At 41.9% G+C, this 26749-nt stretch overlaps 1 protein-coding gene across 1 annotated transcript in view; it reads left to right on the forward strand.

The window, feature by feature from the left end:
- The window catches only part of tm9sf3 (transmembrane 9 superfamily member 3), a 155816-nt gene that overhangs the window by 71031 nt on the left and 58036 nt on the right, over positions 1-26749 (forward strand). Inside the window, exons 7-9 of the mRNA XM_043678647.2 lie at positions 5270-5436; positions 15561-15655; positions 26059-26189. Of these exons, the coding sequence (XP_043534582.1) occupies positions 5270-5436; positions 15561-15655; positions 26059-26189 (393 nt within the window). The remainder of the gene's footprint in view (positions 1-5269; positions 5437-15560; positions 15656-26058; positions 26190-26749) is intronic.

A 26749-nucleotide genomic window follows, 5' to 3' on the forward strand; every position in this document is an offset into this window, starting at 1 on the left:
CTGCAATCAAAAACAGCGCCGGGGTCCTTACATATGATGCTAAAAAGATTAATGAGGCTTTTCAGAGCTTTTAGTCTGAATTGTATCGGTCTGAAGGTTGCAAGGACAAGAGAGCTAAAATGGTGACTTTTTTAAGAACTTGGACCTCCAGGGGAACAGGCCTCTCTCCTTCATGCCCCTTTGGCAGTTCAGGAAATACAGGAGGCAGCTGGGCAACTTCAGAGTGGGAAAACGCCTGGCCCTAATGGTCTTCTGGGTGAGTTTTATAAAGAGTTTATAGAGATTCTGTCAGGGCTGATGTTGGAGATGTACAATCACTCCTATATGCGTGAGTGCCTCCCACCATCTTTGAGAGAAGCTAATATTTCCTTAATTCTTAAGAAGGGGAAGGTTCCTGAGGATTGTGCCTCATACAGGCCCATCTTTCTACTAAATTCAGATTTCAAGATTCTGTCCAAGATCCTGGTGCTGAGATTGGAAAGTGTGTTGCCCCATATTATTAAAGAGGACCAGACAGGCTTTATAAGGGGCTGTAGGTCCTCTAATAATATTAGAAGGTTGCTGAATATGGTCCAAGTTTGTCAGCAATGATCGATTCAGGGGTTGGTGATTTCCTTAGATGCAGGGAAAGCATTTGACCGGGTGGAATGGCCATATCTTTTTTATGTCTTAGAACAGTTTGGGATGGGTGGAGGTTTTATATTGCCGCCCTCTGGTCATCACCAGCTAGGTGAAGTGTGGGAATTTTAGGATTGGGGTAGTCTACAAGGCTGCCCCCTCTCACCTTTGTTGTTTGTGTTGGTGATAGAGCTGCTGGCAGAGGCCATTCATCAGAACATCCACATAACCGCTCTGGCAGTGGGATCGAGGGCACACAAGATTACACTGTATGCGGATGATGTCCTTCTGTTTTTATCGAACCCGATGACCTCCATCCCCCATTTGATACAATGTATCAATTCATTTGGTGCTATTTCAGGATATAAGATTAACTTTGCAAAATGGGAGTCTATGCCTTTGGGGAACCTTCAGGATGTGCCAGAAGTTGAAGGTGGCCCTGAGTTCCCTTTTAAGTGGTCACGGGCAGGGTTCTGATACCTAGGCATTTTTATTACCCCCAAGTTTGATCTGTTGTTTCAGGCTAACTTTGCCCACTTGCTCGACAATATTCGGCGAGATCTCCAGAGATGGGAGGCTCTTCCAGTTTCATGGCTGGGCTGTATATCTCTCATTAAGATGAATTTTCTTCCTCGTTTGCTTTATCCCATGCGTATGCTCTCTATAATGTTTCCAGGTCAACGCTGCGGAAGCTTATGGGGTGGTTTGGTTCCTTTGTCTGGCATCGTGGGTGGCCCCTCATCAAACTTACTAAATTGCAGTTGCCTCATGGAGGGGGAGGAGTTGATTTCCCAGACATCAGGAGGTATCAGTTGAGTTCCCTGATGTCCTTTGTCTGCGATTGGGTAGGTAACAATCCAAACTCAATATGGCTGGATATCGAGGCCTTCCAGGCAAAGTGCCCTCTTATTAACCTGTTATTCATGGGTAAGATGAGGACAGTTATGGACCACTGCCGGAACCCCATTGTCATTAGTTTGGTCAAGGCATGGAGGGCAATGCGTCAGAGTGAGGGTTGTTTATCCAAGACTTCACCACTTACACCTATAGTTGGCATGCCAGGGTTCCGACCAGGGATGATGGACTCAGGGTTCAAACTATGGGCAGCAAGAGGAGTTTCTAGTTTGGGAGACTTGTTTGAGGGGGAGGTAATGATGTCTTTTGAGCAACTGAGCCGCAAATACGGGTTTGCAGAGATCTTTTCCGATTTTTTCAGGTTAGGGAATTCATCCAGAAGAAGAGAGGTTGTTGCTATGTTCCACAAGCATCCTTTCGGTTAGTACCCTCTATCGCCTGCTGGGTGGCAGGGCCTGGCAGGATATTAACCGGTTATGTGAGGTCTGTGAGCAAGAGCTAGGAGTGGAGATCTCTTCTGAAACATGGGAGAATACTCGAAAGATCTCAATCTGTAATAGGACATGCGCTACGCAGTTAAAAGTTCTGCACAGGGCTCATCTGGCACCAAACCATCTGGCGAAGTTTAAAAAAGGGGGCATCTTCAGTCTGCCCCAAATGTAAATAAGTGTAGGTACTCTTACCCATTGCTTCTGGACATGCCACAGGCTCAGTGTTTATTGGAGCGCTGTGGCGGGAGAGATAGGGAGGGTATTAAGAACTGAAGTCAAAGTAGACCCGATATCTCTCCTCTTGGGTCTATCAAATTTACTATCTTCAGATGGGCATGGGAAGAAACTATTTAATATTTTTGTATGCTGTGCATGGAAGAATATTCTGATGAATCAGGTGTCTGAGAACCCGCTGGGTTTGCTGGGCTGGCAGAAATTAATTATGGAGCACATTCCCTTGGACATTTTTTACAAACATGGTGCACCACACAACAGGCTATTTTTATAAGACATGGCAGCCCTACTTGAGTTATTTGGATATAGATTTGTCAGTTATCTTAACTATGGCATTTGTTTAACCAGGATGGTTAGATTTGTCAAGCCCTGGGCCCTGGAGGGGATCTCCTGAGTTAATACAGGTATATATACAATGCTCCCATTCCTTTGTTTGGGAGCTTTGCGCCGAGCATAGCGGTTTTGTATTTTGTGGATTTTTTTGCTTTGGTGTTGCTTTGCACAGTGTTGGGGTTTGTTTGGTATCATAGGGTAGGTTAAGTAGACAGTAGTTATATTGTAACTTGTTTTTTTTTATTATACTGACATTTGTTATTGTATTTTCAATAATTTTATATGTTTGTAAAGTTAAAAAATTTGCTAATAAATATATTTACAAAAAAAATGCATGAGATAAATTGTCAATTTTTTTCACAATACACTTGGAGCCCACAAACTGTACTGCCCAAAAGGCCATGCACAGCAGGTGCAGAGAAATATTAGCCATGTTTCCCTCTGGTCCACATACATTTGAACAAGAAAGTACATTACTGTGCTTCATAATGTTGCTGGGTCAAATTTTTAGAACTCACTCCACAACAGCATTTTAGGTGTACCATATGGACTGCAGTAGTTCACTGTCTTCTCAAGAACTTTTAAAGAACCTGGTAATAAATGCCTGCATCCCAAGAACATTTTTTTATCTTTCAGAATGATTTTGCATTGTGTTGTCAGCATAGAGCTGCTTGAGGCCTTCAGCCATAGTACATGCCAGCCAATGCTTGCCGAATAGATATTGAACTTTGATGTCTAATAGTTAATGACAAAAAAAACGCAGATGTTGAAATCCAAGGTAGGCAGGGGGAACAACACAGCAAGCCAGGCAGCATTAGCAGGTGCAGAAGTTTCTGATTTAACCTTTCTTCAGGACTGGAGGTAGATATAGGGGGAGCTGCAGATAAAGGGGATGGCAGGGGCAGGATGATGAAATGGGGATAGATGCAGACAGGCAGAGGGAAGATGAATCTGGTATGTGTCTGGGAGGAGTGGTAGGGAGGGGGAGGAGCTGGGGAGGGAATTGGGGGATGGGAGGGGAGGTTATTTGAAATTGGAGAACTCAGTGTTGAGCCCTCCGGGCTGTAGGCTGCCCAGGTGGAAGATGAGGTGGTGTCTAACTTTACTGCACCACCTGCACCTGGAAGGACTGTTTGGGGCACTGAATGGAGGTGAGGGGGATGGTACACAGTTAGGTGAGACAGGTTCACCTGCCTCTCTTCCAACCTAGTTTCCTGTACCAGGTGCTCCCATTGTAGTCTTCTCTACATTGGGGAGACCAAATGTAAACTTAGGGAACGGTTTGCTGAGCATCTCAGACGAACCCACAGGGGTTGACTGGACTTCCCAGTCACCGCCCATTGTAATTCCACTTTTCACTCCCTTTCTGACATGACCATCCTTGGCCTCCTCCATTGCCACAATGAACGAAATTGCGAATTGGATGAACAACACCTCATCTGCCGCCTGGGCAGGCACAACCCGGAAGCCTCAACATTGAGTTCTCCAATTTCAGATAACCTCCCTTCCCATCTCCTGACTCCCTTCACAGACCCTGTCCCTCCCTTTCTCTCCTTCCATCCACCTACTGGATTCCTTCCTCTCACTGACCAAACAGGTCACCTATCCCTGTCTCTTCTTCCCTGCCCCCAACCCCTACACCCATCTCCAGTTTTGAAGAAGGGTTACACTCAAAATGTTGACTTCTCCACCATTTGGTGCTGCCTGGCTCAGTGTTTAGATTAGATTAGAATACTTAGATTAGAAAACAGGCCCTTCGGCCCAACAAGTCCACACCGACCCGCCGAAGTGCACCCACCCAGACCCATTCCCCTACAATTACCCCTGTACCTAATACTACGGGCAATTTAGCATGGCCAATTCACCTAACCTGCACGTTTTGGACTGTGGAGGAAACTGGAGACACGGGGAGAATGTGCAAACTCCACAGTCAGCCGCCTGAGGTGGGAATTGAACCCGGGTCTCTTGTGTTCTTCCACGTGTTCTTCCAGCTTTCTGCCTGTCTTAGAGTTAATGGCTGCCAAACCCATCTCCAGATGTGCAGTTGCACATCATGCCAACATAACACTAAATTCTAAACTGGTTGTAAGATCTGGGGAAATGTAGCAATGATTATAATCCATCTGTAAATCTGTTTTGCACTTCTAGTGAAGGTTAAATAGCTAGATGTGCGTAATGTTAAAATGATAACTCTGGTTGTTTTTGATTGGCTAACTTGCACTTGGCATTTTCTTTGGAGTGAATGAGGATATCATACAGTTGCTGTTTATTGTATGTTTTATTTTGTCCTTTTCTTACTTCAGCTGAGAATCTAGTGCCTGGGAGATGCTACTGTGGTTTTTTTTGGATTAGTATAAAATTCAAATACTCTTAAGCACTTACTTAAATTGCAGCATTTATGGTATCCCAGTTTCGCACTTCGAATTATTACTATCTTGAAGATCAAAATGTTCTTATTGTGGCTGGTCAAATCCTATTTACTGCTGCAGTATTTAGATGTAATCTATATCAAAGAAAAGGCTTTATGGTTTACATCAAAAAGGCCATTTAAGCTGTAGTACTATAGGAGGGACAAACACAAACAAGTCATACTGTAAGTCTTTACAAAGTAATCTTGAAAATGGCTCACACCGCTCTCCAGTTTTGATATTGGATCTTTAATGTTTCTCATAATACTTTTACTTTTGCCCAGCTTATTGAGATAGAGATCTAATCCATTGTGAAATTATATTTTATAGGACAGAGACCTGGGAGATGAGTATGGCTGGAAACAAGTTCATGGTGATGTATTCAGACCATCTAGCCATCCGCTAATATTTTCATCACTGATAGGATCTGGTTGCCAGATATTCTTTGTGTCCTTCATTGTTATTGTTGTGGCAATGGTTGAAGACCTATACACAGAGTAAGTATGTATCTCATTTGTTGTTTTAATTATTAGTATTTTTGAAAGTGTGTAGCGTTTCCTCCGATATGAAAAATGTGGCAGCTCGGAGGGGATAAGTTCATTTTTTAAGATGCTGAGTGGCTTTATCGCTTTCTTCTTCTGGCTGAGTAGGTGATTATATTGTCTTGTGTGATACATTACCTCTCCGGTAAGGACTTCTAAGCAATGAACTTTCCCAGGCTACTGTTTTAGGACCCATTCTAAGTTGGTGTGGGAAAATGAGCTTTTGCTCCTCACTGACCCATCGTACAAACAAATTGTAAGCAAAAGTTGGCCATTTAGCTCTGTGAGCCGCCTCCACCAGGATCATGGCTGGTCTGTTTTTGTTTTGAGTTCCACGTTCTTACCTATTCTCAATAACTTTTGATTGCCTGCCTCACGAGAATCTATCTAGAGCTACCTTAAAAAATTAAATGATCTCAGTGATACTGTCTTCTGTGATAGAGTTCCAAAGTTCGACAACATTAGGGAAAAAAAATCTCTTCATCTCTGTCCTAAAGGGGCAAACCCTAATTTTTAAAATGTCTCTTAGTTCTGCACTCACAAGATGCAACATTCTTTCCATGTCTACTTTATCAAGACCCTTCAGGGTTTTGTATACTTCAATGTGAAATCACCGTTTACTCTTCTAAACTCCAGTGAAAAAGTGACAATCTATTCGACCTTACTTCGTAAGGCAGCTGCTCATTTGGAGTATCAATTGCATAAATGACATTACCTCTGAACTGCCTCAAATGCACATACATCTTCCTTCACAGCATATTTGAGATGTAGACTCACCAGTGCCATGCAAGACTGAAATATAGCGTCCTTAATTTTATGTTCAATTTCATCCCCCACTCAGAGAATGTACATACATTTGAGCACAACAGTAACAAACCCAATGTGCAAAGATGAGCAGACTGAAAATTTAAATAACCATAGCCTGAAGAAATTTTGTATAGTTTTCTGCATGCCCCTTGATTCAGTTTTAAGCTGCTATGTTCTTTTGTGTTAGCAGAAATCTGATACTTTCACCCATTTGTCTTTGAATTGAAATGACCTCTGCACCTCACTTTCTGCGCAAGTAGTATTACTGCCAAAAGCAACCTTCTTCAGTGGGCATTAAATGACTTAACCTTCATTGAATCCTCCACTGTTGACATCTCTGGATTTGCCATTAACCAGAAACTAAACTGGACTAACAATATAAATACTGTGGCTACGAGAGAAGGTGAAAAACTGGAAACTGCGTCAAATACTTCACCACCTGACTTCCTAAATGCTACCTACCTTACACAAGTAGGGAGTCTGATTCTCCACTTGCATGGATGACCACAACTCCAGCAACACTCAAGCTTAATTGTTCATCACAAAGCAGTTCACTTGATTGGCACTGATCCCTCATCTTTGTTTACTACTTCCATTTTTGACACAGCAGTGTGTGCCATTTATAAATTACACTGCTACAACTCACCAAGCTTCCTTCAACAGCACCTTCCAAACCAATTATCTGGGTCAAAGTCATGTGGGAATGCCATCAGCGCTTGAAAACTTTCCACTGAGCCTCATTTGGGCATTTTTCACTACCTTTATTTCCGATTCAAAGTATTGGGGTTCTCTCACAGTACTAAAGGTCTGCCTACGCAAGATGGGCTGCAGCATTTCAAAAAGGAAATTCACAACTATCACTTTCCCTGGGGCAATTAAGGATGGACCACTAGCAATGTATGACTTTTTTTTATATAAAACTTCAGATTAAATAAAAGGATTTAGGGCTGATGTGAGGAAGTTCTTTACTTCAGAAAAGGTTTTCAAGGATGTTGCCAGGGTTGGATAATTTGAGCGATAGGGAAAGGCTGAATAGGCTGGGACTGTTTTCCCTGGAGCGTCAAAAGCTGAGGGGTGACCTCATAGAGGCTTTTAAAATCATGAGCGGAATGGATAGGATGAATAGATAGTTATTTCCCTGGGGTGGGGGAGTCCAGAACTAGAGGGCACAGTTTAGGGTGAGAGGGGAAAGATATGAAAGAGAGCTAAGGGGCAATGTTTTCACACAGAGGGTAGTGTGTGTATGGAATGAACTGCCAGAGGAAGTGGTGGAGGCTGGTACAATTGCAACATTTAAAAAGTATCTGGATGGGTATATGAATAGGAAGGGTTTAGAGGGATATGGGCCAAGTGCTGGCAAATGGGATTAGATTGGGTTGGGATATCTGGTCGGCATGGACGAGTTGGACGGAAGGGTCTGTTTCCATGCTGTACACATCTCTGACTCTGTGACATAAGCACTTTGGATAGACTGTTAGAGTAAAATCCATTGTTATTTAAGAGAGCATTGAAAGCTATCTTCAAAAGGGATGTAGACAAAAGATAGGGAATTATAGACCAGTTAGCTTAACGTCTGCAGTGGGGCAAATGCTCGAGTCTGGTATCAAAGAAGAAATAGCAAGGCATCGAGATAGAAATTGTGTCATTGGGCAGATGCAGAATGGTTTCGTGAAGGACAGGTCATGCTTAAGTAATCTTTTAGAATTTTATGAAGACATTACGAACACAGCGTACAACGAGTACTCAGTAGATATCGTGTATCTAGATTTCCAAAAGGCATTCGACAAGGTGCTGCACAAAAGGATGCTGCATAAGATAAAGATAGAAGGCATTAGGGGCAATGTATTAGCATGGATAGAGGATTAGTTAACCAACCAGAAGCAAAGAGTGAGAATAAATGAGTGTTATTCTGGTTGGCAATCAGTGACTAGTGGTGTACCTCGGGGACTAGTATTGGGAATGCAATTATTCACAATTTAGATGGATGATTTGGAGTTGGGGACCACATGTCGTATCTTGAAGTTTGTGGATGGCACTCTGATGAGTGGTAGAGCAAAGTGTGCAGAGGACTGTGAAACTTTTCAAAGAGACGTAGTTTGTGAGTGGGCAAATGTCTGGCAGGTGGAGTACGATGTTGATAAATGTGAAGTCATCTATTTTGGTAGGAATAACAGTAAGAAGGACTATTACTTGAATGTTAAGAAGTTGCAGCATGCTGTGCAGAGGAAACTGGATGTCCTTGTGCATGAATCACAGAAGGTTGGTCTGCAGATGTAACAGGTAATTAAGAAGGCAAATGGAATTTTGTCCTTCGTTGCTAAAGGGAGTGAGTTTAAAAGCAGAGAGGTTATGTTGCAACTATATAGGGTGTTGGTGAGGCCACACCTGGAGTGCTGCATGCAGTTTTGGTCTCCTTAACTTGAGAAGGGATGTACTGTCACTAGAAGGGGTGCAGAGGAGATTCACTAGGTTGATTCCGGAGTTGAGGGGGTTGGCTTATGAAGAAAGACTGAGTAGACTGGGATTATATTCATTGGAATTTAGAAGAATGAGGGGGAATCTTACAGGAACATATAAAATGATGAAGGGAATAGAAAAGATAAAAGCAGAGAGGATGTTTCCACTGGTGGGTGAAACTAGGACAAGAGGGCACAGCCTCAAAATTAAGGGTAGCGGATTTAGGACTGCATTGAGAAGGAACTTCTTCACCCAGAGGGTTGTGAATCTGTTGATTTCCCTGCCCAGTGAAATGGTTGAAGCTTCCTCAGTTAATGTTTTGAAAGCTAAGTTAACTTTTTGAAGAGTAAAGGAATTAAGCGTTCCAGTAAGAGGGCGGGTAAGTGGAACTGAGACCACAAAATGACCAGCCATGAGCTTATTGAATGGCGGAGCAGGGCTCAAAGTGCCAGATGGCCTGCTCTTGCTTCTAGTTATGTTCATGAATCAATGAGGGAACAGGCTATTCTGAATTTGGATTTGTTTAATGAGGTGGGATCAGTTAATGATCTCGTTGTAACTGAGCGATGTTTAAGGAGATACTCAATTGCTCCCAACTAAAATGTATTTCAGAAAAGAAGAAAAAATGAGGGGCTAAACAAGAAGGCTAAAGATAATATAAAGACAAAAGTTAAGGCATACCATATTGCAAAGGGTGATTGGCAACACTTTAAAATTCAACAAATGTTACTAAAAAGCGTAATAAAGAGCACAAGTAAATTATGAAGCAAAACAAATGCAAAATACAGAGCAAAAGCTCCTACAAATATGTAAAGGGAACAGAGTAGCTAAAAGTGAATGTTGGTCCCTTTGAGGATGAGACTACGGAATTAATAGTGCGGTACTCACAAAATCAATATTTTTCTTTTACTTTTTGTGGAGGACTATCGTAATAGTAACAGGTAATGCAGAGGTGAGAGAAAGGGAGGAATCATCATCACTAGGGCAAAAAGTACTGAGCATGCTTTTGAGATTGAAGGCAGACTATTTCTCAGGGCTTGATGGACTATATCCTAGGATCTTAAAAGAAGTGACAGCAGAGATTGTGGATCCATTGGTTTTACTATATGAAATTAGCCTGAATGTGAGAGGTTCCAGTGAATTGAAAGATTAAAGTTCACAACATTTTGAGAGAAGTAATTTCTCCTCACATCTGTTTTAAAACTGCCACCCCTTATCCTAAAACTATGATCTCTTGTTCTACACTGCCCCATAACAGGAAACATCTGCTTTACTTCTATTTCATCAACCTCCGTGGCCATCGTATAAACCTCCAATTAGATCTCCTCTCTTCTTCTAAACTCGTGGCAAGTATCGGTCTAAACTGCTCAACCTCGCTTCATAAGACAAATCCGCTCAAGTCTGGAATAAACCTCCTGAATCTCCTCCAGTTCAAGTCCATCTCTGTTCAAGCAAGGGGACCAAAATTGTATACAATACTCCAGGTGCTGTCTCACTAATGCCTTGTGGAGTTGCAGCAACACTTAACTGCTTTTACCTTTAGCAATAAATACCAAAATTCTAATCTTTCCAATCATTGGAACCTCTCACATCCAGGCTATTTCCATATATTACAACCACTATACAAGGCATTAGTGAGACTGCACCTGGAGTGTTATGAACAACTTTGCTCCCTTTGCTTGAGGAGAGGTGTAGTTGCGCGACGTTGAGCAGTTTAGGCCGATACTTGCTAAGAGTTTAGAAGAAGAGAGGAGATCTAATTGAGGTTTATACAATGGCCAAAGAGGTTGACGAAATAGAAGTAGAGAGGATGTTTCCTGTTATGGAGAAAGTGAGGTCTGCAGATGCTGGAGATCAGAGCTGGAAATGTGTTGCTGGAAAAGCGCAGCAGGTCAGGCAGCATCCAGGGAACAGGACAATCGACTTTTCGGGCATAAGCCTGAAGAAGGGCTTATGCCCGAAACGTCGATTCTCCTGTTCCCTGGATGCTGCCTGGCTTGCTGCGCTTTTCCAGCAACACATTTCCAGCTGTTTCCTGTTATGAGGCAGTTTAGAACAAGAGATCATAGTTTTAGGATAAGGGGTGGCAGTTTTTAAACAAATGTGAGGAGAAATTACTTCTCTCCAAATGTTGAGCCCATGATGGTTTCTGGGACATTGAGTAGATTTAAAGAGATTATAGATTTTTAAATTGGTGACTGGTTGAAGGGTTAATGAGAGTGAGCAAGAAAATGGAATTGAGGCCAAGTGAGATTTACCGTGATGGTATTAACTGATGGAGCAGGTTCGAGTGTCTGAATTGTCTGCTCTGTTGTTACACACTGTCAGCTTTCACAATTTTGCCTCTGACTTTTTTGTGCAAACTTCCACACTCTACCTCCCACCTCACTTTTGTGTGGACATGAAGGCTGGTGAGATGTAATTTCACTTTCCTGGTGTCAAGCTGCATTTTTAACAAGTTTCTCAGGAACAATATTAGAGGTTATTTGTTCTCCAATATTGCTACTGGTATCCTCCAACAGAGGGCAACATTAGCACATATGAATACAACTGAACCTTGTATTCCGATCAATCTTCAGGTTGTATCAAATAGCATCAGTCCTCTGGCTTGGAGAACTAAAATTTTGGCCAGGATTACTGTCCTTGATTACTATCTACTATCTGCATAAGCGCACACTTTCAAACAAGCACATTAGGTGAGAATGTGATCCGGCTTAGTTGTAATAGCACGTGTACCTCACCAACCTGCAACACTCATTCTAAGCCTTTTCAGGTGAGAAATATTTTCTTGAGTGAGGTGTTCCTAGTATCATCAGAAAGATATGGAGAAACTAAATTTTTAAAAAATTTCAACTGTGGAAGTAACTGAGACACAGTTTTCAGACTGTCTTTAAGGTTGCACTTAAGGCCACCTGCTTAACATGTTCCATAGGGATCTGTGCTGGGACCGTTGCTGTTTGATCCAAGTCGTTTATATATATGACAAAGTGCAGATGGGTGGATTAGTAAATTTGCAGACGATACAATAATTGTTAGAGTTGTGGACAGTCTGGAAGGTTGTTAAAGGATACAGTGGGATATAGATCAGTTGCAGATACGGCCAGAGAACTGGCAGATGGAGTTTAATCTGGGTATGTTGAGGTGCTGCACTTTGGGAGATCAAGCATTTGTTACAGACCCGGTCAGATCCCTCAAAACATTTCAAGAAGGTAGCCCAGACCCTAACTTTACTGGTTGTTTTAAGCAGGTGTAAAGTGGATATTCCAGGACAGAATCAGCTGGTCAAGCTACTTTTTTTTAAAAAAAACAGAATTTATTTACAGGATTACTGAATGAAACACAAAACAGAAATCCAGAATGCCAAATAATTTATCCTATCCGAAAACCCAGCAGACTATCTAAATTTAATGATGCTGTTCCAACTACTTGCAACAATCCCCATAAACACCCTTTGGCATAAAAGGTAAAACAAACACAAGTTCTTACAGGAAAGAAGTCAGAGAGAGTACCAGCTTGGACCTGCTTCTGTGGATCTAGCAGCATTTCTACACACAACAGGTAACCCCTGCTATCTGAAAGTAAAGCGTTCCTATGAAACCTTTCGTAAGCCAAAATAGTGTACAGCGAAGAAGCAATTACCATTAATTTATATGGGAAAACATTTTGAGCGTTCCCAGATCCAAAAACTAACCTACCAAATAACACAAACATACGTTAAAAGCAGGAATGGTATGATAAATACACAGACTATATAAAGTAGAAATAATGTATGTACAATGCTGTTTCACTGACCAGAATCGGGAAGACAGCGAGCACTCTGAAGGCTAAGAAGTGGTGGTGATGGTATGTTAAGCTGAGTTGTTGTTGGTGAGACATACAGGAGACTGGGATGTTGGAGAGCGAGGAAGAGGGTCATCTATATTAACAATTCTGGAAAAGGAGCTTGGCAGCGCCACTCTCACTGCTCAGGGTGCGCGCTGCCTCTATAATGGTTCGCTGCAAAACAAATGCTGAACACCGTTTTCACTTCTTGTCTTTCTTCGTAAAAGCGAAAATACTCTTTAGATTTCTTTTGGTTAGCGAAACCAAGGACTAATGTGGGTCTTTCGTAAAAGCGAAATGGCATAAAGCAAACTTGCGAAAAGCGGGGGAATACCTGTACTGCTAAAAAGCAAAGCCAAACAAGAGAAAAGCTGAGCTGGGAGAACAGGCCACACCCCTTTTGTTGTGCATGTGTTTTTTATAAACTTGAAAGCCTTCTGCCTGAGGCAGGCTTTGTTAGGTATTATCAACTTGGCCCTAAAACCCTCCACCTCCAGACCTTTCAGAGTCTGCGTCGTTTACGACCTCTCAAAAAAAGAAGCCAAGGACTGCATAACCTTGTTAAAGGAGCAACTTTGTCACACATTAAGGAAAACATACAGTTAATAGCAGAACCCTGAACAGCATTGAAGTGCAAACGAATCTTGGGTTCAAGTCCATACCCCCCTGAAAGTGGCCACAAAAGTAGACAGGGTAATAAAGAAGACATATGTCAAGCTTGCCGTAATTGTTCAGGGAATTGAGTACAGGAGTCAGGATGTCATGTTGCAGCTTTATAAGATTTTGGTTAGGCTATACTTAGAGTATTTAATTCAGTTCTGAATGAAAGGTGTTGAGGCTTTGGGGAGGGCAGAAGAGTTGCTGCCTGGATTAGAGGCTATGAGCTATAATGAGAGGCTAGAAAAACTCGTGTTGTTTTCTCTAGAGTGGCAGAGGCTGAGGGGAGACTTGAAAGAAGTCTGTAAAATTAAGGTGCATGGATAGGGTTTATGGTAAGAATCTTTTTTCCAGAGTTGGAATGTCCAAAACTAGGGACATGCATTTAAGGTGAGAAGGGCAAATGTGAGATATGAGGAGATGTGTACCCAGAGAGAGATAGAAGTCTGGAATGCACTGACAGGGGTGGTGGTGGTGGCAGATACGATAGGAGTGTTTAAGCGACTTTTAGATAAGTACATGAATAAGCAAGGAATAGAGAGATATAGACCAAGGGCAAGCAAAAGGGATTAGTTTAATTTTGTGTGATGTTTGGTACAACATAAAGCATTACAGCGCAATATAGGCCTTTCAGCCCTCTGTTGAGCTGGCCTGTGCAACCAATCTGAAGACTATTTATCCTACACTGTTCCATTCTTATCCATATGTTTATCCAATGACCATTTAAATGCCCTTAAAGTTGGTGAGTCTACTACTGTTGCAGGCAGTGCATTCCACGCCCCTTCTACTCTCTGCATAAATAAACTACCTCTGACATCTGTCCGATGTCTGTCAGCCCTCAATTTATAGCTATGCCCCCTCATGCTAATCATCAACATCAGAGGAGAAAGGCTCTCACTGTCCACCCTATCAAACCCTCTGATTATCTTATGTGTCAATTAACGTTCTTCTCTCTAATGGAAACAGCCTCAAGTCCCCTGGCCTTTCCTCATAAGACCTTCCCTCCATACCAGGCAACATCCTGGTGGCACGGTGGCTCAGTGGTTAGCACTGCTGCCTCATAGCACCAGGGTCCCAGGTTCAATTCCAGCCTCGGGCGACTGTCTGTGTGGAGTTTGCACATTCTTCCCATGTCTGCGTGGGTTTCCTCTGGGTGCTCCGGTTGCCTCCCACAGTCCAAAGATGTGCAGGTTAGGTGAATTGGCCACCAAAGGGCCTGTTTCCACACTGTAGGGAATCTAATCTAAATTTCCTCTGAACCCTTTCCAAAGCTTCCACATCCTTCCTATAATGTGGTGATCAGAACTGTACGAAATACTCTTAGTGCAGCTGGACCAGAGTTGTATACAGCTGCTGCATGGCCACATTGCTCCAAAATTCTACCAGTAGAAGCTAACACACTGTATGCTGCCTTAACAACCCTATCAACCTGGGTGGCAACTTTCAGGGATCTATGTACATGGACACCAAGATCTCTGTTCATCTACACTAGCAAGAATCGTACCATTAGCCAGTACTCTCTATTCCTGTTCATCCTTCCAAAGTGAATCACCTCTCACTTTTCCACATTAAACTCCATTTCCACCTGTCAGCCCAGCTCTGCAGCTTATCTATGACCCTCTGTAACCCACAACATCCTTCAGCACTATCCACAACTCCACCAACCTTAGTGTCATCCACAAATTTACTAACCCATCCTTCTACGCCCTCATCAAAGTCATATATAAAAATTTCAAACTGCAGTGGCCCCAAAACAGATCCTTGTGGTACACCATTAGTAACTGAATTCCAGGATGAACATTTCCCATCAACGACCATCCTCTGTCTTCTTTCAGCTAGCCAATTTCTGATCCAAACCACTAAATCACCCTCAATCCCATGCCTCAGTATTTTATGCAATAGCCCACCGTGGGGAACCTTATCAAACGCTTTACTGGAATCCATATACACCACATCAACCGCTTTACCCTCATCCACCTGTTTGGTTCTTAAAGAACTAATAAGGTTTGTGTCATCATTGATACACTTAGCAGCAAGTCATGGCATTTTAATATTTGCTAAAGCCATGACCTCACATCTTATGTGATTTGTGTTGCCTACTTTGTCACAAACTAATGTTTCTGTTAGGAATTCAGATTTGCTGAGTTTAATCACAAAGATTTCCTATGGTATACTGTTTAAAGTAAGTTGGACTACTTGTTTCTGTAGAACTGGACTATTTTGGCTTCAAGCAAGAGAGAAATTCTCAGTTTCTGTATTGAGTGTCTATGAACTACCTATGAAAGTGCTATTGAATTTTTAGGCATGACCTTCTTTCTGTTTTCCTCTTTTTCCAGGAGAGGATCTATGCTAAGTACGGCCATATTTGTGTTTGCGGCGACATCTCCACTAAATGGTTACTTTGGAGGGAGCCTCTATGCACGACAAGGAGGTATTTTGTGCATTTCATTGTGTATTTTGTACTTTGATTTCTTGCGGTAGGGTTCAGTGTAATAGCTGATTTGTCATGTTCTGGGTGTTTTGCCAGTGTGCAGAATTGATCTATGAAACTGACTGCTGAATGTCACAGTGCTCTATGACCTTGGGGAACGGCATGAAATGGTGATGTGATGTGTGAGAAGGGAATATAGCAAAGGGAGACAGATGACCATTGATCAGCTGGCAGGGTTTATTGGAAAGCAGCAGAAGATTAACCTTTCTGTTCAGTATCTTTAGGGTGCACAGGCCAACCACAGTGATGTAGTCAGCTGCATTTGTATGCATTCCAATATTAAACTAAAGGAATTAACTAGAATAAATAATTCATCTATAATACATACAGTAAAGCAGAAATATGTGACAGTTGACAGATTGCTTCTCAATGTCAGCCACAGTCAAACTAATCTTACTGGGCTGTGGAAATCAGTGTTTCCTTCCAAGTTGGTTTCTTGTCCCAGTCCTGCTGAGTGCATTAGGAAAAGCTTCAACTTTGTGTTGCTTTTTAGCTGGGTTTAAGTGTCTTCTGAACCCTCCTGACCCTCATCAGGTCCTTCCTTGAATTAGCAACCAGAACTGGATGCAATTCTTTAGCTTAATGAATGTCCAACAGAACTTCCCTGCTTTTGTATTCAGGTCCTCAATTGGCATCATCCTCACTGTTTGTCACACCTCCAACTTTGATATCATCAGAATGTTTTGAAATTTTTCTCTAATTCAATGGCTAAATCCGTTTTATTCAAACCTGGTGATTTACAGAGTGCCAGGAGGGAGCGTTAATGCTGAAGAGAGAGAGATTAGTAAATGCATGAAGAATTGAGTGAAATAGCTGGGTGTAACAGTGACAGAAAATAAATATTTAGGTACATAAATATTCCATAGCTTGTTGAAATAACTGAGTGAAGTTATTAGGAATTAGGAAGATTAGGAATTCTTGATAGTCAACATTCTACGTTGACCCCTCTAGAACATAGTTAAGAGTCGCACAATACCAAGTTATAGCTCAACAGGTTTGTTTGGAAGCACTAGCTTTCCGAGTGCTCCTCTTTTATCAGATGGTTGTGGAGTATAAGATCATAAGACACAGAATTTGTAACAAAAGATTAGTGTCATACAGTGATTACAGTGAACAAACCTGGATTGTTAAGCCTTTCATTTTTTAGAATGCAGGTTTCAGCTCATTAATATGTAAATCTCAGAACGTCTTTTAAGTCACCTTCTCGTGATAACTTAAGGTTAGCAATTTTTGAGAAGATTTGTAGCTCAGGTTGTTAAGTATGTAAATTAGCTTGCTGAGCATACTTATACCTTAAGGCTTTATAACAAAAGGTGACTTCTCAGCTCAGACACTGCATTAAAGGTCTGAGGTCAGAGTCTGTCTGTACCCAATCTTGAGTCAGACTGGTTCTATTTCCAAAGTGGAATTTACTAAATATTACATGTATTGACAGCCTGCGAATTGAGTTGAGAGTATGGTGTTGGAAAAGCACAGCAGGACAGGCATCATCCGAGGAGTAGGAGAATCTAAGTTTTAGGCATAAGCTCTTCAATAGGAATCCTCCTCACTTTGTCCTGTCTGCAGATTGAGCATTTTTTGAGCAAATATAATTCTGCAGATACAAATTTGCCCCATAGACTTGAAAGTGTGTGTGTATGCACATGAGAGAGAGAGTGTGAAAGCTTGGTAAAGTGTGTGTGTGGTCCCCATGAGGGTGGCCTCAACCAGGATCTTGTGTTCATGTCACAACAACAGGTGACCCCATTACGCTATACACGCTGTCACGCACGCGCACACATTCACACACGCGCGCACACACCCTACATATGTGCACACGTACGCAGACTCTCTCTCATACACACACCCCACACTTTCACTTATGCAGACACCCTCTCACAGGCCTATACTCCACCACACCCTCTCCCACACTTTACCAAGCGTTCACACAAGCAAACACACACACACACTCATGCACTCACGTGCGCACATTCACGTGCTGTCTCTTGTGTGCGCTCTCGCTCTCTCTCTCTCTCGCGCTCTCGCTCTCGCTCTCGCTCTCGCTCTCGCTCTCGCTCTCGCTCTCGCTCTCGCTCTCTCTCTTTCTCTGTCTGTCTGTCTCTCACATACCCACAAACACATACAGGTCTATGGGAAGAATTTGTATTTGCAGAACGTTCTATTTTTGCTCAAAAAACACTCAATCTGTTGGCAGTCAATCCATGTAATATTTTGTAAATTCCACTTTGGAAATAGAACCAGTCTGACTCAAGATTGGAATGCAGACAGATTCTGACCTCGCACCTTTCATGCATCGTCTGAGCTGAGATGTCACCCTTTGTTATAATACCTTAAGTCATCTCGGGAAGGTGGGATTTACATATTAATGAACTGAAACCTGCATTCGAAAAGATGAAAGGAGGCTTACATAAGGTTGAGGAAACAGGATTCAGACAGAGCAGTGGAGGGATACAGGATAGCCAGAAGGGACCTGAAGAAAGGGATTAGGAGAGCTAAGAGAGGGCATGAAAAATCGTTGGCGGATAGGATCAAGGATAACCCCAAGGCATTTCATGCGTATGTGAGAAACCTGAGAATGACGAGAACGAGGGTAGGTCCGATCAAGGACAGTAGTGGGAGACTGTGTATTGAGTCGGAAGAGATAGGAGAGGTCTTGAACAAGTACAGGATTTACCCGACTTTTACAAGTGGAGTTCCGCAGGGATCAGTTCTGGGTCCTCTGCTGTTTGTAATTTTTATTAATGACTTAGATGAGGGAGTCGAAGGGTGGGTCAGTAAATTTGCAGATGATACGAAGATAGGTGGAGTTGTGGACAGTGAGGAGGGCTGTTGTCGGCTGCAGAGGGACTTAGATATGATGCAGAGCTGGGCTGAGGAGTGGCAGATGGAGTTCAACCCTGCCAAGTGTGAGGTTGTCCATTTTGGAAGAACAAATAAGAATGCGGAATACAGGGTTAATGGTAGGGTTCTTAGTCAGGTGGAGGAACAGAGGGATCTTGGGGTCTATGTACATAGATCTTTGAAGGTTGCCACTCAGGTGGATAGAGTTTGTAAGAAGGCCTATGGAGTATTATCGTTCATTAGCAGAGGGATTGAATTCAAGAGTCGTGAAGTGATGTTGCAGCTGTACAGGACTTTGGTTAGGCCACAGTTGGAGTACTGTGTGCAGTTCTGGTCGCCTCACTTTAGGAAAGATGTGGAAGCTTTGGAGAGGGTGCAGAGAAGATTTACCAGGATGTTGCCTGGAATGGAGAGGAAGTCATACGAGGATAGGTTGAGAGTTCTCCGCCTTTTCTCGTTGGAACGGCGAAGGATGAGGGGTGACTTGATAGAGGTTTATAAGATGATCAGAGGAATAGATAGAGTAGACAGTCAGAAACTTTTTCCCCGGGTACAACAGAGTGTTACAAGGGGACATAAATTTAAGGTGAAGGGTGGAAGGTATAGGGGAGATGTCAGGGGTGGATTCTTTACCCAGAGAGTGGTGGGGGCATGGAATGCGCTGCCCGTGGGAGTGGTAGAGTCGGAATCATTGGCGACCTTTAAGCGGCATTTGGATAGGTACATGGATGGGTACTTAATCTAGGTTAGAAGTTTGGCACAACATCGTGGGCCGAAGGGCCTGTTCTGTGCTGTATTGTTCTATGTTCTATGTTCTATGAAAGACTTCTATCACTGTAACCTTTTGCTATAATTTCTGTGTCTTGTGATCTTGGACTCCACAACCACCTGACGAAGGAGCGGCGCTCCGAAAGCTAGTGCTTCCAAATAAACCTGTTGGACTATAATATGGAGCTGTGATTCTTAACTTTGTACACCCCAGTCCAATACTGGCTCATCCACATCATGGCCTGTAGAACATGACTCATGAGATAAACAGAGCTAAACAATTGTGAGCAAAAGATTAGTATGTGAATTAAGCAATGTATCTGGTTTTGGTTAATAGCACCATCAAGATATATTTGCATTTTGATACCAATGAGGAAATATATTTGATCTTGTTGACTGGAAGATTGGTCTCAGGGTCAAGCCAATCAAATGTAAGACAATTCCAGAGAGTATCTCTCACAGTGATCAGCAAATGGATGGATTGTTGGGGATCTCAGATTAAAACTCTGGAACCATTCATGAAGCTGTTGAATGCATTAATTGAATTGGAAAGTTTTTATTTGTTGCATGAGTCGGGGAGGCCTCAGGCTGCAGCTGTCTTGTGGATTTTTACTCTTAGGATAGCTTTGATTTTCTTCTTGGTTTTGGTGCAATATACATGTTTAGAGAAGCTGATGATAAGCACAATTCCATTCTTGGAGTCCTGAATTAAGAATAAATTCTTGGAATAGGTTAATCCATAGTTAATTAAAAACAGGAAAATTTTGAGATGGCCAAATGGATATTTTTAAGATTGAAAAGAATTAACATAATTAAGCCAAGCAAACTTATAAAAGCAAAGGTTGAAGAGCCAAGAGAATAAGTTTAACTCTCAAGGAACTAGGGACTAATCTATAATGCTGTTGTGGAATGGAGAGGAGTTATGGATTAAATCTCATAGGAAAACAATCAAAAGGGACAGCATAAACGGGTTAAAGAGAGAATTTGTGGTGAAAAAGGAAGCTTGTTCACTAAACAGCAAGGAGAAAGTGAGGACTGCAGATGCTGGAGATCAGAGCTGAAAATGTGTGGCTGCAAAAGTGCAGCAGGTCAGGCAGCATCCAAGGAGCAGGAGAATCGACGTTTCAGGCATGAGCCCTTCTTCAGGAATGAAGCCCTTCCTGAAGAAGGGCTCGTGCCTGAAACGTCAATTCTCCTGCTCCTTGGATGCTGCCTGACCTGCTGCGCTTTTCCACTAAACAACAAGGCTGGGTCTGTTCATCCAAATGGCTTTTTACTGTTGCTAATTTTGTTAGCACCATATGGTATTCCATTATAAAGTGTAATGATCACTGTGGTAAGATAATCTGTGGACAACTGGATTTTGGTAGTATGGGACCTGCTTACATTTTACTGCATGCAGCAGCTGAACTGGTGTTTGTGGTGTTAGTCGAACACTGAAATATTCTGGGTATTTTAAAAATTAATACCGATGACTCATCTTCTCTGGAGGAAAAAAATAATAAAGTTTTAAAGCAAACATCCATCTGCCCAACTTGTTTGGATAACTTACTGGAAGTTTTTCGTAGCTTATTTTAAAATTTACCATTATAATTATGCTGTGGAATTTCATCTACTCTTTGATTTACCTAGCAAAGCTCCCTGGCTGTTCATCACCTTAATTGACCTTCTATGGAAGGTCCCTAAAATAAAACAAAGAATTGCAGATGCCGGGAATCTGAAATGAACAAAACGGAACTTAGTTCAGAAACTCAGCAGGTCAGGCAGTATCTGTGAAGAGAAATCACTTAACATTTCGAATATTAGAAGAAGGGTTCCTGGACTAGACATGCTGGCTCTATTTTCTCTCCACAGATGCTGTCAGACCTGCCGAGATTCTCCAATTTGTTTTTGTATCATGAGAAGTCATTCTGATTGAAAAGCTCAGTCATAAACAAAGGTTGTAGTTGAACTGAATATTGTAAAAATTGATTTTCTAGTTGCTGTTGTGAATCAGAGCTAAAACATCTGTAACCGTATTTTTAAGTCCTCCCTCGCGTTTTGTACTTGCGATAAGCATATTAAAGACAGAAGAACCCTCATGGAGCTTCAACAATGCTCACTCATCCACCACACAGTGCAAATAACACCCTCCCAATCAACACTTGGTCTTTTTATCCATGATGTAAAAATATTGTGTCATTGTTTCATAGGAATTCCTTTGTGATGGTTAGTATTTTCGATTGCATGTAAATGTCTAGGAGCTACTGCAATACTGCTTTGGGGCAGCCACAAACATAAAGGAAAATTAGTGAAGAATAGGTAGAAATAAATTTAACAGATTACACGTTACAGGGGTAGAGGAGGAGATTAGGTCTGGGTGGAATGCTGTTTGGTGGGTTGGTGTGGACTTGTTGGGCTGAATGTTTCCACACTGTGAAAAATCTATTTTTAAAAAATTGAGTGCCTTCTAAACTCCCTGAAATTCTTTCCACTGACTTGCCAGGCAAGGTAATGAAGACCAGAATGTCAGTTTAGGATGCAGTTAGAAATTCAGGATGTTAAGAGATGAGCTTCGTGAGCTTGAATCTCTGATTTTGACTTATACTTGAGTTTGAAACTAGACCAGAAAATGATTGGCCATTCAACTGCAGAAGATTTTGCATGACATTCTGTCCAATACTATCCGAGAGATTTCCCTGGCTAACTTAGCAGTTCCATGAATTATGGTTGGCTTTTTTTCTTTTCATTCCTGAATCAAATTGCAACTCATCTGTCGCCTTAGCTGAGATGCAGAGTGATCTGGTTAGTTCGCGCAAGTGTGAGAATCTTGAAGGTAATTGAATCACACATTTGCTATGTTTTCACATCCTCCCAATAATAGGCTTCTATTACTGCTGGAAAACTGAGGAATGGAAACTGCCCTTTGGTTCCCTTCCATTGCTATTTAAACAGCACCACTTGTTTCACACTGTCTTAAATAGAGTTTATGTAACCTCTAGGAATAGCTGACCCCCGGCGTACTTTTATGTGAGGAATGCCAAGCACTCATGAAGTTTCTATTTGGCTCCTATTTGGTCTGCAGTGTTGCTTATGCTTGCATGATCCTGTCACTTCCATTGCTCCTTTGCTGCTTTTGTTATTTACAGTTACGCTACCATCTCAAATTCGGCACCACAATTTTTTGTGATACACAGAAATAAAGTAAATAAATATTGAGCCTTGTCTTCAATATCCTGTCTCCTCCCATCATCAGTTTCTAAGGAACTGATTTTTGACTGGGTATTGTCAGGATCATGATCTACTTTCCCAAGCTTCACACCATCTCTAAGTATTATAACGCTTCTCCCTGCACCCAAGTCCAGATCATTTACAAGAGTTACAGGACCAAAGCTAATGCTTTGGGAGCACCACAACAAACCAGCTTACTGCCAAAAACGTCCACATAACATCAACCCTTTGCTTCCTGTCAGAGTATCAATTATGCATTCAAATTACCACATTGTCCTCAATTAAATGGGCTTCCGTCTTAAACTGCCTTTGCAACACTTCATTGAATGCCTTCTAAAAGTTATGAAAGACAATATTTACTTCAATACGTTGATCACCCTTTTCTGTCACCTTGTTTGAGAGGCAACCTTATAGAAGTTAATAAAATAATGAGTTTAGATTAGATTCCCTACAGTGAGGAAACAGGCCCTTTGGCCCAATCAGTCCACACCGACCCTCCGAAGAGTAACCACCCAGACCCATTTCCCTCTGACTAGTACACCTAACACTTTGGGCAGTTTAGCATGGCCAATTCACCTGACCTGCACATCTTTGGATTGTGGGAGGAAACTGGAGCACCTGGAGGAAACCCACACAGACACTGGGAGAATGTGCAAACTCCACCCAGACAGTCAACCGAGACTGGAATCGAACCTGGGACCCTGGTGCTGTGAGGCAACAGTGCTAACCACTGAGCCCCTATGGATAGTTATCTTTTCCCTAGTATGGCGGAATTTCAAGACTATGGGACACATTTTTAAGGTGAGAGGAGAAAGGTTTAAAAAAGATATAAGGGGTGATGTGGGTACAATTACAACATTTAAAAGACATTTGGATAAGTACAAAAATAGGAGAGGTTTTGAGGGATATGGGCTGTGACCAAGTAGGTGGGAGTATGTTCGGCTTGGACTGGTTCAATGCTTTATGACTGTCATTAAAGTTAGATTGGTGCAGTTTGCCTTTAACAAGTCCGAGAAATGGAATAAAAATGAACAAGAGTAGGCCCATTTGGCTCTTCAAGCCTTCGGGGCCTTTGATATGATCATGGCTGATCAGCTCCCTCGGTACCTATTCCCGCTGTCTTCCCTTTGATCCCTGCAAACTATATCTAATTAATTCTTGAAAACATTATGTTTTGTTTGGAATTGCTTTCTGTGACAAAGAATTCCACATGCCCACCAGTCATTAAATGAATACATTTCTCCTTGTTTCAGTCCTCAGTGGCCTAGTTTGTATCCTTAGACTGTGACTCCTTGCTCTGGACTCCCTGTCAGTTTTCTCTCTCGTTTTTTCTGCATGTTTCTTTAAATATGGAATTTAACTTGGACTTTCAGAAAGCTTTTGATAAAGTTCCACGTAAGAGTTGAGTATGTAAAATTAAAGCATGTAGGATTAAGGTAGTGTCCTGGCATGGTTAGAGGCCTGGTTGGCATGCAGGAAACAAAAAAACAATTTTTCCAATTCTCTTCCCGCATAGCAACTCCACTAGTTACATCCTCTCAAAGTTCCAGTAGATTTGGAAAGTATGATTTCCCACGCAAAATCCATGCTGACTATGTCTGATCTTGTCACTGTTTTCCAAATACTCTGCTATTAAATCTTTTATAATGACCTCCAACATTTTCCCCACGACCAATTCTAGCTAACCCCAGTTCTAGTGGGGTTATATTAGCTATCTTCCACTCCATAGGAAATGTTCCAGAGTCCATAGAATCTTGAAAGATGACCACTATTTCCAGAGCACTTATATACTCCAGGATGTAAATTATCAGGCACTGATATTTTTCAGCATTTGATCACACCATTTTCTCCAATGCCACTTTCCTACTAATAATATTCTCCAATTCACCAGCTCGTTAGGTCCTGTGTTCCCCAACATTTTTGGGGCAATATTTGAACTATTATTGTGAAGACAGACCAAAATCTGTATTTAATTGGGCTGCTATTTCTTTGTTCCTCATTATAAGCTGCCCCACTCCTCACTGTAATATTTGTCTTCACTATTCTTTTTGTCTTCACATATCTATCGAAGCATTTACCATGAGTTTGCATGCCTCCCCACAAGCATATTCTCGTACTCTATATTTCTGTCAGAATCAATCCCTTTGTCCCCTTTACTGAAATCTAAACAGCTTCATATCATCAGCTCTGCTTTTTAAGCCAGATTGTATTAATGTTTATTTGTTTACTTACTTACCTGTTTGTGCTGTTAATTTATCCACACGGACTTGTGTAAATGTTCTGCACATTAAGACACCTGGCCTTAAGATTTGTCTTTTTCACGTTTTTAATCCCATTTGTATTATTTTGTGCTATAATCCTGTTTGATTCTTGACCTTGAATCACTTTTCTCATTTCCCATTCTGTCTTTTGTTTTTGCCCTTATTTCCTTCAATTCTGTCTCCCTGCATAAGTTCCCACCCCCCTGCCAGCTAGACTCTCTCAAGCCCATGCCAGCTGCTCTCTTTTATTAACACATGTCTTTCTTAAATGACAATAGATTCTAGTAACATCCCCACCATCAATGTTACACTGCCGGTTCTGTAATTTCCTGGTTTCTCCTCACTTCATGTAGAGCAGAGTGAGTGCAGTGTACTAAATTTAAAGAATTGCGAGCACGTTATTGTTTACCTGGACCCCTGAATAAAGTTACGTAGTCACAGACAAAAGGGGTGAGGCAGTGGACCTGAGTATGACCAAAACAAGGAATGTTCCAAGTATCTCTCAAAAAAAACACACACGGGACCTGTGCAGGTTTCCATGACAACGTCCTGCATTGGGACAAGTAAATTGAGACAAAGGAGAAATTGTTCCATGTGAGAACCAGTTCAAGTGGTGTGGGGTGGAGTGTGACTGGGTTTCCGGTCAAAAGAGAAATGATAGCATTGGAGCCTTCCCGCTCGAGAATAGATGTGCCGAGAAAATTCGTCAATTTCAATTAGGAAACAGTTTAGTGACCGATTGGTATTGAAAGAGTCACAAGGGGGTGGGTAGAGACTAGACAAGGTGCGAAAAAATTAGTTCTGAGTGATACAAGTTAGAGTACACAGAACAGGTTGAAACAGTGGCCTCATGGAGCTGTCCTGTTTGAGGATCCAATAAAGGAGGCAGAAATCAGTAGATTTGTGGACTGTGCTTAGAGGTGCTTGCCAGTGGCAATCTTTGAAACAAAGGCTTGATGTTCACTGGTGGTTATGTTCAAGGTGTAGGTATCCAGGAGTTGGTGGTGTTCTACCTCGGCCAGGCAGAGGTCAATTTGCCACGCACGCACAGCAACACATTTTGGTGTCAGGTTTGGGGAACTTGAGAGAATGAAACATTTGCTGCACATCGGGAGGAATATAATTTATTAACTGGAAAGTCATTTGAGTTTCCTTGGCCTGTGAAAGATGTTATGTAAATGCAGTTCCTTGCTTTCTCTGTGAATAGGTGAAGTTGTTTGAAATGAGCTTTAATTTTGCTTTCTACTTTTTATTTATAAACAGGCAGAAGGTGGATAAAGCAGATGTTCATTGGAGCATTCTTGATCCCAGCCATGGTGTGCGGAACTGCATTCTTCATAAATTTCATTGCAATGTATTATCATGCTTCACGAGCTATTCCTTTTGGAACAATGGTAAGCATGTTAGGTAGTCTTCACAAAAATGAGTGTAAATACACAAAGTAGTTTATCTTATCCACCCATAGATGGCTGTTCCCGACACCAAAGATTTACTGACTTGTAGTAGATTTGACTGGCATTCGATACATTTGATATTCTTTCAGTATTGAATGATGTTATATGCAGGCTTCTTCCTTACCATTAGGCTGAGTTTAGTCTTGAACTAATTTCAGCTTGCTCACTGGTATTTTGTGTATCTCTTAAATAATTTTAAAGCTAAAGTATCAAGACTTTGCTCTCAGTATTCACTCTCAGTAGTATTCTCTACCATTAAGGGTTATCCCTGTAATCCGAAATAGACCATTTGGTCCAACTCATCCATGCTGACCAGATATCCTAACCTAATCTAGTCCCATTTGTCAGCACTTGGCCCATATCCCTCTAAGATTAGAGTGGTGCTGGAAAGCACAGCAGGTCAAGCAGCATCCGAGGAGCAGGAAAATTGATGTTTCGGGCAGGAGCCCTTCATCAAGAATGGCTCCTGCCTGAAAGGCTGATTTTCCTGCTCCTTGGAT

The sequence above is a fragment of the Chiloscyllium plagiosum genome, unplaced genomic scaffold (genome assembly GCF_037043375.1).
Source record: "Chiloscyllium plagiosum isolate Xiang-an unplaced genomic scaffold, Cpla_swu_hap1 HiC_scaffold_43, whole genome shotgun sequence".
NCBI lineage: Eukaryota > Metazoa > Chordata > Chondrichthyes > Orectolobiformes > Hemiscylliidae > Chiloscyllium > Chiloscyllium plagiosum.